The 14,376-nt window shown below is 40.8% G+C and overlaps 1 protein-coding gene across 20 annotated transcripts in view; it reads right to left on the bottom strand.

Annotated features, from left to right (window-relative positions):
- Positions 1–2,635: 2,635 nt before the first annotated feature.
- The window catches only part of chl1a (cell adhesion molecule L1-like a), a 52,426-nt gene continuing 40,685 nt past the window's right edge, over positions 2,636–14,376 (bottom strand). For 4 of the 20 annotated variants that reach the window (XM_069527036.1, XM_020089548.2, XM_069527038.1 and 1 more), the window contains 7 exons: positions 11,707–11,745; positions 11,298–11,360; positions 10,717–10,830; positions 9,812–9,973; positions 9,247–9,426; positions 7,663–7,735; positions 2,636–3,617 (listed from right to left, as the gene is read on the bottom strand). In XM_069527036.1, coding sequence (XP_069383137.1) covers positions 3,404–3,617; positions 7,663–7,735; positions 9,247–9,426; positions 9,812–9,973; positions 10,717–10,830; positions 11,298–11,360; positions 11,707–11,745 — 845 coding nt within the window. In that variant the 3' untranslated portion in view covers positions 2,636–3,403. Of the gene's footprint in view, positions 3,618–7,402; positions 7,467–7,662; positions 7,736–9,246; positions 9,427–9,811; positions 9,974–10,716; positions 10,831–11,297; positions 11,361–11,706; positions 11,746–14,376 lie in introns of all 20 variants that reach the window. The other 16 variants (XM_069527055.1, XM_069527040.1, XM_069527048.1 and 13 more) reach the window with 12 other exon arrangements.

A 14,376-nucleotide genomic window follows, 5' to 3' on the forward strand; every position in this document is an offset into this window, starting at 1 on the left:
TATTGCCATTTGTGTGTCAAAGTCATGAGGTCATTCGCTTTCTTTCTCAACTCCTTTTCTTCATCTGCAATTTTGCTGAAGCAGGTTTCAATGAGGAGCGTGCAGTCAAATAACCTTCGATACTTAACCCCCTCCTTTTTTTCTCCGCCCACTCTTAAACCCTTTCTCTGGTAAAGTGCCCACAGCTTGTCCTTCAGAGCATTAGTGTGTATTGCTCCCAGTGGGCCCGAATGGCTATTTGTTAAAAGAGCTTTGCTGCTGATTTGACTCCTGAACGCTTCTGCAAACCCTTTAGTTGTGTTGTTTCAAAAGCCAACAAAGGGAAGAAGACCTTCCTTAAGAGCAACTCAGAAAACACCTGTCACAGTTCCCCTCTCTGTGAACCTGACAGTGTACATTATTGATGAGTCTTCATGGCCTTCATGCTAACCTGTGTGTGCTGTGGTGTAAACTCAACCTGTAGCGCCCTGTGATAACTGCATATCTACCCAGCATGCCACTGTTGTTTTTTTGCAACATTCTCTTGTCCTTGTGGTGTCTTTGGTTGGTTTGAAGTTGATACAATGCTGAGTGGTTACAGCCCGCAGTCACTGGGCTGAACTCACAGCATGTGTGAGCATGGTATTGATTTTCTCCCACCAGGTAATTTCCAGGGCACTTAGTCTAAATATCAGCGCAGATCAACTCAGCTGAACGGGAGTTGTCTGCTTTTAGCTCAGAGCCGTGGGCTTGTTGGTGTGTGTGAGTGTGCAGCAACCACCCTGCGATAACATGAAAACACTGAGCAGCAAACAAGGCACGTATTGAGAGGATGTTAAATGTGATCCGAACCCGTGCTCCTTGTAGAACAGGGCTATTATGACTTTTTAAAAGGGTCACCTGCATGTCCTCGGCATAGATTTAGAAAAAAAAAGAAGCTGCTTGTGACACTCTGGGAGGTTTTGACCTAAGTAATCTTTTGTTGTTGTTTAGAGGTTTTAACGTTTCACGGAGAATGCAATTTTAAAACGGATGAGGGCGTAATCCCTGACAATACAGAGATAATCTCTTTAAATGACCTTTATTTTGCCATGAGGCATGGAGTGCTTTTCAACTCCACTATCCCAAGTCTGGTTTGATTACGGCTAGAAAGCCTTTTTATAATCACCAGACTACTGACAGAACCGCAGCAAGGAGGCAGGGCCACATGTGCAAGAGGTCCAACAATGGAAGTAGGAGGATTTAATTTAAGGGGAAGATTGAATAAAGTAAAATAAACATTTTGTCATATGATTTTTATAAACAGTCTATGGTGCAGAGTGAAATTAAAAACTTTGTTCATCCTACCTGGTTTATCTGCAGTCAAGATCTGATAGTCAATATTTGTATTATATTGTAGTTCAGCTTAATATGAATCATTGCAGGAAAAAAACTAATTTTGGGCTTTTTACTTTGGAGACAAATTACTCCAGAGGAAGTGATTCTGGGAATGTTGTTGCCATAATATAGATCAGTGACATGACAATGTGTCTATCAGTCCGATATGGTGAAATGAAAATGATCAAAATGATCTGGCAGAAATTTTGACCTGCAATTTGACCCAGTTGTCGACCTATGATGTAATTCATCCGAGGATGTAAAAAAAGACAATTGGTCAAAAGATCTATAAATTAAATGCTTGTCCTGATCACACCAAACTCTGCACTGCACTTCCTCAGGCAATTTACAATTCACACGCCAAGTGTGAAGCCAATCAGATAAACAGTTCACGAGATATGTGTTCCACTTACCGACGAGGACAGACAGACGTGGAATTAATAGGTAGATACTCAGACTGTATCTGAGGATATCTTGTGGGTATCTTGTCTCTGAATGCACAATAAAATTTAAATTGGATTACAGTCAAAGACATTTGGGAAGTTTGAGTTAGGATATGGAAAAAATCCTTATCTTCAAAAATAAACATACAAATAATGGACTTGACCAGAGTGGTAATTTAAAACAGAATGTTTCCCACCAAATGACGAAAGAGTCAATCATCCTTCATCTGTGTTAGGTGGAACTTGTGCCTCATCAAAGGTGTTATCCCCTAAGAAAAAAAGAGGAGAGAGCGGGCGCTGCTTTGGTTCAGATAATTGGAGCCACGGGTCTTGGTACAGTGATGGGAAAGAGATTGGCGAAAATGTTCGTCTATATGTCATCGCCCAACTTTTTATGACCACTTTTGTAAGAAACTGAGAACATGCAGTGGTTTGCATTTCTATACACCACCATCTACCTTCTTTAATATGAAATATAGTATGTTGGTTTTAAAGTGGTCTTCATATGTTGAGAGGGCTCATCGAATCGTAAACATAAAAAGTAAGCCAATGAAACATTTAGTATTTGTCAGCTGCACCGCTGCTATTATTCTATCTGTTTCAGTAAGATTGCTGAATAGGTCGTATCTCGACTTTATTTGAGTTATACCCTTGATGAATATTTCAGCAACGTGCATTATGCATGTAAGGATTCACTGCATGTATTTCAGATATAAGGGGCGAAATATTTTCAGAAGTTTGAATGTGTCTGACCTTTGAGAAAAATGTGCTTAATTGTGCAGAATAAAGGTACTTTTCTCAAATTGCTTTAGCTTAAACACCTAACTTCTGGAGACTCCCATTGATGAAAGCTTTATTCACCAGTTAGTGTAAACTTAAACCTTATTGGGATTACTATGTATATACTGTAGTAAATATACATACTCAAACTATCACACCAATTTCTTTCTAACTATCTATACCCTCTGTAATAAACTGACCAGGAGCATGGTCTGGGAAATCAGGTTGTCACTACATTTATGGCGATACAATAAGATTTGATCTATATCATCAGCATTTTAGATATAAAAACAGAAATATCATCAATTTTGACACATAAATACAAAAAAATATACATTTAATGTACAACAATAGACAGTAAAGAATTTATGAATAGTTATGTGTATTCATGAGAGTGAGAGAAAGTCACCCAGCACTGAATGAATGCAATAAGGTATGTATGTCTACTGTTTGTGTATATTTAAAAAAAAAAAATACTTATAGCCTTAATGATTTATGGTGTTTGTAGAAAGTCCAGTATACAATTAATGTACCCCACTGCAGATCATTAGGTACAAAAACACTTTAGAATCATCAACAAAATCATTCAAAAATAAATTCAAACATTCAAACAATACAGTCCATTCTCTTACAGTATATACAAAGACTCACATGGTTTTTACACTGAAGTGTATGGCTGTGTTCTTTCCTTCCCAGTCTTCAGAAAAAACTTTATTTTTGTTCCTCCATATGGCTATTGGAGCTATTTTTAATGCCAGTGAAGCTGAATTTAAAAAAGTATCTTGAAAGGATTTGAAGTAGACAGTTTGAGCTGCAGCCATGCTTTATGCAGTGACTGGGCCGGGTCCGCTGGGCTCGCTAACTGAACCTCCATGCCTGCGTCCGGAATATTCTCCAATAAATGAGCCGTCCTCATTGAATTCCCCTCCACCGTCGGCGTAGTCAACCAGGCTGTCTCTGCTGACGCTGTCCCCGACTGTGTCATTGCCATTCAGGGAACATAGGCTACTGCCCTTCAGTGGTTTCTCGTCGCTGTCACTGCCATCAACAACAACAGAGAGGGATGACTGGGGTCAGTGGTGCAGCGCATAAACAAACATATTGTATAGCACGTCAGGCAGATGTTCGGAAGCAAAACACACACAAACATGGCTCTGGGCGGCTGTCTGACACACAGGAACACATATACATACAGTAGTTTCACACAGAACCAAACGCTATGCACTAACTCACAGTAGTACCAGTGTATATTGCATGTACAGTGCATAAAGTGTATTAAATGCTTGGCTGCACTCACAGACATACAGGCTCCCACTCAAAAAGCAAGTTCTTATGGGAGAACTTGTAGGAAAGGGAGCACAAGGGAGGGGGGGAGGGCTTGCTACAATCACTTCACTAATTGCTAATTGCCAAGGCTTCAGGACCAAAGGCAATTTCAAATCTCTTTAGAGCCAGCGATGGAAATTGCCAGAGTGCAGTGAGAAAGAAGATGGGTGGGAGATGTGTGTGTGCATCGGAGGGGTGGAGGGTTGAAGGCTGAGATTGAGAAAGGGAGAAGGAAGAGGTGGGGCATATGCAATCCCAGACAAACAGCCTGTCATTTGTGGTATTCCCGAAGGGCCCACACGCAGGCTGAGGAGATTAGATGCCAATTTACGGCTGGGCAACTGGCCAACCTGCAGGTGTCTCGCTACAAGATGCGGGGTCACCTCAAAACACAGAGGATATTTTTCCTCCCTGTCCTCTTTTTTAATTCCCTAAACCGCCCATGTTCGGTCACACCTCACTCCGGCTTAGTATTCATAGCACAGAGCGTCTGCGCTCAGCAACAGCGCTTAGGTGGCTGCTGTATGATAGTGCAGTCTGAGGCGTGTAGTCGTTGACACCTGTGTCTAATACAAGCTTGACATTTCAAGCAGCGTTTTAGCGCAGAAAGGCAGTTCAAGCTAAGATTACAAATCGGGTCTCCTTCACAGGGATTTTTAATAACCAATCTTATCTATCCCATTTCACAAGGCCGTTTACCATGCAAGCCACATAAGGTCCGCATTTCAACTCTTATCAAACCTTCTTTCACTGACGACTCTAGAGTGCCGAGATAAGTGGCTGTTATCTAAGAGCAGCGGAATTCCACAGCCGCGGCAGCCCGCCCACAGTGACTTTGAATACAGCGATAAAATGGGACTGGGCGCTTCTGAGCAGAGGCTCATTCAGGCCCTCGGTTGGGATCCAGCTCAGTCCCAGCTGTTGCTGTGACAAGGCTTTCCTTCATTCTCACAAACAGGTGAGAAATAGAGGCACATCACAGAGGGGGCAGAAGGTAATTAAATTTCTCTTACCATTGACCCATCCTGACTTGGTTTGGGGGCAGCACAGAGACTTCAGGTGCGAGATGGAATTTCTTCCCCTCTTTGGTCCTGAAGTTGTTTTTTATTTTAATCTAAAGCGTTTAGAGGATCTGCTGCCATCTACTGAATTGCACATAAAAATGTGAGACGATAAGAGCTAAGATGAGCAGGGCTAAACAAATAAACTAGCTGAGGAAATAAAATGCATGGCAATGTTGTCTAACAGCCTAATCCAGCCATGACACCTGCTGTTCCTGCAATGACAGACTCGGCAGCAGTGGCCTTCTCTGAAGAGAAATCATCTAAACCATAATTACCACTTGTCAGCTCCCCAGACACGTGGCATACCAGTGGGTGATCCATTGCCTTCAGAGATTCAAAGTGCACCAGAGAGCCCTGAATCCAACTCTAAAGGAAAGCAACATCTCAGTGAGGCTAAGGGCACTCTGGGGGGACAGTAGTCAGAACAGCATCATAAAGCCAACCATGAGAGGCATGCTAAACAAAAAGCTGCAGCCACACAGCTGCAACCAACTCACACTCATATTAAAATGGCTTCTCCTGCCTGAGGAACTGAAAAAAAAGTAACTTGGTATCACAGAAAACAATCCAAAAGCTAAATACACCACCACCACATGTGTACAGCAACAAATGACACTATGCAACAACACTATTATAACAATCTTGAGCTCTGAGGCAGTCAAAAATGTACTTATTACATTTTTAAACTGTGTAATCTATAAACGGAGCTGTAGACACCAGACAATGCATTTTTTTAATAGAATTATAGTCTTGGCAAGAATCAAAGGAACGCATTTGGCAGCAACTACACAATTGTGAGTAATCATGTTCTGAAGAATCTGACAATGAGTGGAATCAAAGCAGACCGAAGAGGCTATTTTAGGTGGTTTCTATTGCAAAACAAACACCACTGTCACACAGTTGCTGACAGCGTTGCAGAGCAAAAATAGGATCCAGTCGATTTCCCTAAACTGTCACTGTTGCAGCAAAACAATGCAAACAATAGAAATTCAACAGCTATTATAAAATACAACAGCTGTCTGCCTCAGTTTTTCCAGCCATTTGCCATGCTTAGTGTGTCTGTTACACTGAATATAGGATATTTTCCATGAGCAATTAAAGTATAATCATATAATCAATCTGTACATCTGCAGTGGGGGCTTCCTTTATTGCAATCTAAAGTGTCACCTCTACTGAAGGTAATGCACAATGTGAATGAGTGTTTAACAGTAAATCTGCATCTGTCAAGTTTCCAGAGGCACAACAGCAACACACAGCAACACATAATGTTTGACCTCCAGTCTCCTCGAAGACATCTTCCTACATTAGAGGGGGCGAAACCATAATAATCAGATCTAAGACCTTAAATTGTTAATATCATTCAAACTGTTGTCTGCCAGCCATTTACTCTAAATGAAAGGTTTCTGGTGCAAGATTACAACCAGTCTCAAGTCACTTGCAGGTCAAAATTCAGCTTCGACACATATACCAGCATCTACCTTTGATGCCTTTGATACAGCTAATTGAAAATGTGGAATCAGACATTGGGAAGTACATGAATCTATGTACCGATACCATGTCTTTAGCGTATATTAGTTTAATATATATATATATATATATATATATATATATATATATATAAACATTGCCAAATTGCTGACATTTTTTCATTCAAATTTTTTTTAATATATTTTACCAAAAAAAAAACAACAACTCTGAAGGCCAAGGGCCCCTATTGGCTCTGGGGCACTGGGCACATGCCCACTTTGCCCATGCAGTAATCCGTCTATGAATCTGCCACACTTCAGTTTCGAGGGGTGCCACTATTTGTGCTAGGAAAAGGCCAAACAACAATGATATCAATCACCACTTCAATAAAAGGTAAGTAGCATACAACTTATATATATATATATATATATAACAACAGTTATATAAGTTAATGCACTGGTATCAGATCAGGACTTGATATTGGCCAATAGGCCAAGTCAAGGCACCAGAATCAGTATAAGGGAAGGGAATAAAGTGTATTGGAACATGAAAACATTGATATTTGATTTAGACATTGGGCCCATATTTTATTCATCATATTATATCACATACGCACTGAAATTTGGATTCCGAAATTATGACTGGGTGAATGTGTGAGTATGTTATGATGGTGTTGTTTGATCTGCCTACTTGTTAGTCAGCTGTAATACACTGAGAGACAGCAAGCGTGCAGATGCCATTTAATCCAACTAGTGAAAAGGCACTCCGTAAATGACACACGTAACAAGAAACAAGCGGTCTACTGGTATGCACAAACACACACACACTAACACACAAAAACTGATCCCTACTGAAACAAGCTGACTCACACTCTCTACTGAGCACACACATGCACACAGATTCAAACAACAAGGTAAAAGCAAAGCTGAGTGTCACCCACTACTCTTAACTACTCGGTGTGATTACCTAGCCCATAAAATGACGAGAACATTGGCTTCTAGGCTGATCCTGCTCATGAATGCAAGGTTTGCTTTCGGGATGGGAGAAAAAAACATTACTGTGACACATGACAAATGAGTTTGTCAGCCACAAAAATATTTCACATATGGTTGTTAGATTAATATGGTTACAACACAATGCATTTCTAGGAGATAAAAAAAGGTAATTTCCTCAGCACACATTTTTGGCGCTGCAGCTTTCCTCTGTAGAGTAGGAGTACAGCTCACCTGTATTCACAGAAGGTGTCATCATTCATTCCTTGTGATTCGGCGTCAGGGTGGAGGTCCTCCTTCTCTTTCACTGCAGGGGGCGGCAGGACAGACATTTCAGCGCCATTGTTAAAGAGCGGCACTTTCATCCATTGGTGTAATACATCTCACTTGTACTGCTGGGAGGTGATATAATTTGTAATGCATCAGATTCAGATCACTACAAAGCTTCCTGTCCTCTCACATTTTCAAAAGGGAAATAACTCAAACAGTAGCATCTGCCTTTTGTTAGCTTTTATCATCAGAAGTGAACATTTATGCTCAGTAGGTGTTTAAGAGTGAGTATAAGTGTCATGGTGGTAAGAATTAATGGTCCAACTGGTCGTTTCAGAATATACAGTCACAATCTCCAGCTTTGCTCCTGAGTTATCGTGTTGAATAAAGACTCTAATGTCACATTGATGTTGACCTTCGACCTCTTGGATGTAAAAATGTCATTGCTTCATCTATTTCTCGACATCTTTCTCTTTTTGTCATAATCGGAGTGTGAATTTCTGAGTTATGGGCAAAAATGGGATTTGTGCCGTCACAGTGACGTTGACCATTTGTCCACCAAACTCTTAACATTTGAGTGAATTGGAGGAAAATCTCCCAGGGCGTTCCTGAGTTATGGCTTTCACACGAAGGACAGACTGATGGTCAACCTGATGTTGGAAGTGTAAAGGCATAAAAAGCTTCTGAGAACAGTTAATATGACTGTATGTAAACTTATTATCAAGTCTGGACACTGAAAGCCTCTTTCTGTGTGTCTGCACAAAGTGCTGCACATCAACTCTGTGTAAATATGCTTTATAAATACCAGCTGCTTTTAAGGAAAAACAAAAGAGGGATTTTATCAGTAGAGCTGGATGGGCAGAGGGGGAGAGTCCAAGGGAGCTGATGAAATATTCAGTGCTTCATGTCAGAAGCTACTGCAGGCAAAGAAGTGGAGTTGTGTTGAGAAGACGGGAAAAGCAGGTTGAGAGGAAAGAAATCGAGTGAGGAGACAATTTGCAGGTTGGTACCATCGTGAAACTGAATTTGGCTCCATCACAAGGTGACACAAAGGCACAGAGGAAGAGCCAGGAAGTCTGCTCAGGTGAGAGGTGGGAACAGTGGACCAAAGCCAGCTGATTCTCACTCATCTAGCTTGATAAGTTCTGTGATCACAGGTACCAAGCAGAACTAACAGGGCCACACTACTGATTCCACAAGCAGTCAAACTAAACAAGCTCATCTCATAGACAGTTCATTTGGGGTTAATAAATTAAAGACTTGGTTGGGTTGGCATGCAAAGGTGTCCCACATGCATGCAGAATGGATTTCCAAACAGGGTTGAGGTCCACTGCACATTTATTTTCCTTCAGGATGTCAACCAAAATAACAGAAGAGTAAAGAGTCAGATCAAAGAATCACCCTGGAAAACTGGTGGTGTTTGAAAATGTTAGAAATAATGTGACCAAATCAGACTGAGATCTTCTACATGTTCCCTGAGCGGCATTTTGGTTCACTTCCCGAAGAAAAATGATAAGGGGGCCCAACCCCAGTCAAAGACTAACTGACCTTTTTCCATGGAGAACATGTCTGGTCGTTGGTGCGGCGGTGGCGTACCTGCATACTTGCCACCTTTGTTTCTCCGCACAAAGCAGGCCATGAGTGCAACAAGGGTGAGGAGTGCCACAGCACACATGGTCCCAATGACCCATCCCTGGGTCGAGAAGTTGCTCTGCTGACCCTCCACACCTGAGAATTTAAAAAAGAGACGCAGAGCTCAAAGATCATCCTCACACATGGCTCTATTTGAGTATGACAATCCCCTCAAGTATTCCTCAGACAGCTTTATCTGTGAGTAACAACAAAAAAAACATGATGAATTCAAGTTTGAGAGTATGCTCTTGCACGTCGTATTTTACTCACATCCCCTTCAGCTATAACACTATATCTTGTCTGCAAATATATTAGATAGGAAGGAAACAAAACATTAGATATGGAAGAAACCAAACAAATGTAGAGAATACAGAAGGAAAATAAATGAACGGGCACATTCATCACAGTCTTTGATGATATGTTTGCATTGTTATGACAGGATACTAAACTCTACGGACCGCAGCTCTGTCTCTCCTCTCACCTTTGACTTGAGTCTGGATAACGTCTTCGAAAATGCTAGCGTTATCAAGTAGTCCCTTGGCCATGAGGCGCACAGTGTACACCGTCCCGGGTGTGAGCCCATCAATTACGTGGAAACTTTGAGAAGTGTTTACGGCTTCAGAAATCCACCAGTTACCATCACCTACACAGCCAAGCACAAGAGGTGCACAAGCAGCGAGTCTGTATTAGCAGTCATGCTATAGAGAAAGAGGGAAAGATAATCTGTCGAATAAATCTACTGAATCTAACATTAAATATTAAAGGAGACATATTGTGCTTTTTCAAAATGTCCCTTTATGTTAGGGTGTTATAAAGGTTTTTTAGCATGTCAAAGGTTGAATTGAAATTTAAAAAGTACAAGGTAAAACCAAATGTTTCAGACAGAAGCTGAAAACATGAGCTGCAGCAATTGACAGTATGAGGAAAGTGATGTGTGATATCCCAAATAAAAATATTGGAGCATTATGTGTCTGCTCTAAATATGCCTGTTTGGAATGGGCTGTTGATGGACGGAAAACAGTCCACAGTGTTGCATGGCCACCTGTTTATTCAAATTGTATATATATTTGAATCGATCCCATGTCCAAATCCCACCAACAATACAAATGCCAAGTGTGAAGCTGATAAGATGAACAGTTCTTGTGGTATGTGTTTCACATACAGATAATGTAGACTGATTTCTGGAATTAGTAATTTAACCTGAATATAAACATAATATGTCTCCTTTAACACATTTGGAGGATATCGTGGAAATGATGGAAGTTACCATGGGGAAACTAGGCATGTAATATATTTAGGATGTGAAATTCAGTTTCACTCAAATGTGTTGCCACCTTAAATTCCTATCGATGTTTAGCAAGGCTGGGGACAGGAAAAGTAGCTTACGGTTATTCATATAAGCCACATAAAGCTGTGAGTCCTGCTGCTCTTCTGTGGCAGTCCAGCTGATTTTGGCAAAGGTGTCACTCACATAGGAGCTTATGTTCAACAGGGCTGGAACTGATAAAGAGAGAAGGAATAGTAGGAGGAAAATCAGGGAGAAAAGAAAACACAGACAGCCACAGAGAAAAGGAGAAAGACAGAAGGCAAGAAAAGAGGATTAGCAGAGGCAAATAGTACCCCCCCCCCCTCGCAGTTTGAGAACAGTGCAGCTATGGTAAAAAAATGTTTCAAGAAGACAGTTCAAAAGGCAGCACTGGGCCCGAGACTTAATTGAGTGGAGCTGGATTTTGCCTCATAAAGGGTTAGAAACAGAGATCGTGGGCGGCGGTGACATCTTGTCTTCACTCGCTCTTAAGCAAAGCTGACATTTCCTGGTGCTCCACCCCCCCAACCCCCCAAAGCAGATATCGGAACAGTCTGAGACAACTCAGTGTCTCGAATCCCATTGTTAGTTGAAAGTTCAGGTACAATCAGGATGGGATCACAGGGATATTATTGTCTGTGCATGTGTGAGTGCTATATACCTAAAGAAAGATGAGTCGAATTGCCTGGCATAGAGGTTGGAAAGGAGAGAGAGCAGTTGTGGGCTGAAATGAAAGAGAACCCTCAGATGTCAGATTCCTGCAACAACGCTGTCAGATCTATTGCTCTATATTGTGAAAGAAAGCAAGCTCTAAGATTACATGAAGGCAGGATGGTTGGAGAAACCAGGGAAACTGGATTAATGGCAGCAAATGTAGCAGGGAGTCTTGTATTGTCTTTTAGTTGGTTTTCAGGAATTACCCAAACACCACTACAAAACTATAAAGGACAAAGATTTGCTGAGGCTACAGGCAGCTACACACTACAGCAACACATCTACAACCTTGTCTATCCCTAGCGTTACTACTTCTACGTTGGCATGTTGCAGCAGCTGCAGGCGCTCATACATACTGCTCTGAATAGGGGCCACAGCTGGAGTCAGGGACAAATCTTCAGAGGGATAAAAAGAAAATGAAATAACAGCAGAATATTAGAAATATATGGAAAGCCAGCTTTAAGGTTTCCAGAACAGGCTCACAGACACACTCTCACTCGCAGATTTGTAGGGATGCGTGATTGCACATACATGCATATCCACAAACAAATACGTGGGCAGTGCATCCTCACATACAGATGCATAGGGATACCTGCATCAGTGATCTGTTCTTCAGATGTGGTGACTGGTTGAGGATCACTACCAAGTACCTACTACTTATTAATTCTAACCAGTAATTGGGTATATATATCATAATATATAATGTATTTAATAACTAATTAGGGTTTGATCAAAATCCCAGGTTAACTGACTTCCACTGATTTTTATGCTAACTGCTAAACAGTGGATTTATGTACCTAACATGACCTAGAGAGGAGTATATCATGGATGGAAGGATGAATAACTAGTACATTGGTTCCAGAGCAACCCTGATCTTTAACCTTTGACCACCTAAAGTTAATGATTTTAGCCTTGAGTCACTCACTGAATGTTGGTTCCAAATTTCAAGAAATGAGTTCTAGAGGTATCGTGTTCCCAAAAATGGGATGGACAGACAACCACAAACATCTTTGCAGCAGTTGAATTTCCAGTCATTAATAGAAGTGTTTTAATCTTCTGTAGTAAACAGATAGTTCTCACTGTGCATATGTGAAGCCCCTGCGTGAACTTGCAATATATTGAAAAATAATAATAATACTGCTGTACACTGAAGCTGTCTGTTCTGCTCTGATTGCTGAATCCTAAGCTAATTAGAGTGAACATAAAGCCAGCCGTTGATTATTCTGTTTCCAGCTTAAATTTTTCTCAAACATTAAGTTTGAGCCATTAGAAAATGTGTTGGTGATAAGAACTTGGGTATTCGAGTGCTTTTCTGGAGAGCAAATAATTGGAGGAGCTGTTTATTTTTGTGTGGCTTCAGAGGTGCATGCTCTTCTCTGCTTTTTGTCTAGTCTGTAACCCAATTTATCTCTGCTGCTTTGTTATCTCATTAAACCTGATGGAGAAAAACAGTTTCTTCGTCTGCCACACTCTTCTATGTGGCTGTTCTTTCTCACAGATGTTTCACCCCATCCTTTTGTAAATCTACTACTTCAACTTCCCCCCTACAAGCCTTTCAAACTACCACACACACAAACACATGGTATGTCAATTGTAATTTTTCTGGACTATTTTTAAGCTAGTTAACTGTTTATCGTACTTAAATGGTGATAAGCATTAAAAGCTCATTCAGTCAAAGGTGAAATCTAAAAGGAACACTCCAGAGCCTGCTTACTGGGGCTTACTAACTCACATTCATTCTTCTTTTTTCACTGCCACTCCAGCCCTCCACATTAATGTCTCTAAATTCATGATGCCCCTGCTCTGTGATATTGGCAACCATAAATCTACTCTGCTGCATTGTGACTAACATGCCCTGAGGACAGCGCTCCAAAACAGAACCATTTCATCTCCCCACCAAGTCCCTACTCAGGCCTATTTACTAACAGTGCATCTAATGGCTCTCGAGCTGGACATCAACCTACAAGATGCAAAGCCTCTCAAAGGAAACATAAAAGCCAGAGAGAAATGAATAACTTTTATTAAAACATTCAGAGATTGTGGAGAAACATTTTCTTGTGTGCTCATTTTCTTGTGTGCTCATTTTCTTGTGTGCTCATTTTACCTCATGGGAAGTAAGGGAGGGGGCAAAGAGTATAACTTTTAACTTTGTTGTGAAATTCTGGCACTCATTTTTCAAGTGTTACTCATCAAGGCTGAAATGAACAAATACCAAACACAGCTGAAACTGCATTGCGGCAGGTAATATTGTCAATATGGGTGGACCAGAATGGCTTAATTGAATGATGTTCGTCTCCACTACAACTAATGTAAAGTTTTAACAAAGACTTGTACTGAGTTATACAGTGCATATATGTGAGAAAATTAAAGCTGCTACTTGTATTTTTGGCTTTGGTGAGCAGACTGCATAGGCACACAGACTGCAGTTATTTTTACCAGGAGCTTCCTCTTTCTCCTCCAAAAACCACTGCATACATACACTATGATGATGCTACAATTCAAACACATCAATTAAATGAAATTATTTAACGTCTAAAGGATTTGCATGTAGCAGCTTAAAACTGTCAACGAAGCTGATGGAGTGAACTACAACTTTCTATTTTCTGTTAGCCAGGTTGAGAGAAAAGAGCGTGAATTGCTGCTGCTTTTACAATCAAACTACTTGGGCTGATCAGGACATATTTTCATGTTTGGAATGTCTCAAATGTACACATATGAGAGTTAGGCTGTAAAAACCAGCATCTACCTGAATAAACAAAAATGCTGATCCTGATGGTACGGACTTGGAATTTGAATCAATAGCAAAAGGCTGTTTCTGATGGTCATGAACATTTGTAACTACAAACATCAGAGATCAGATTTCTGAAACAGATGAAGCTTTGCTCTCACAGCTTTTCTTTTGTTTTAGCACTAAGCAAATGCTTTTTGATCTCTCGCTCCATCTTCTCAACTGTTTCCCACAGTCTGTGCTGTGATGTGCTTCTATGCTTATATTTCCCACCCTCTCTCCTCTCATCTCGCCACCC

Source organism: Paralichthys olivaceus, chromosome 6 (assembly GCF_024713975.1).
Source record: "Paralichthys olivaceus isolate ysfri-2021 chromosome 6, ASM2471397v2, whole genome shotgun sequence".
NCBI classification, from domain to species: Eukaryota; Metazoa; Chordata; class Actinopteri; order Pleuronectiformes; family Paralichthyidae; genus Paralichthys; species Paralichthys olivaceus.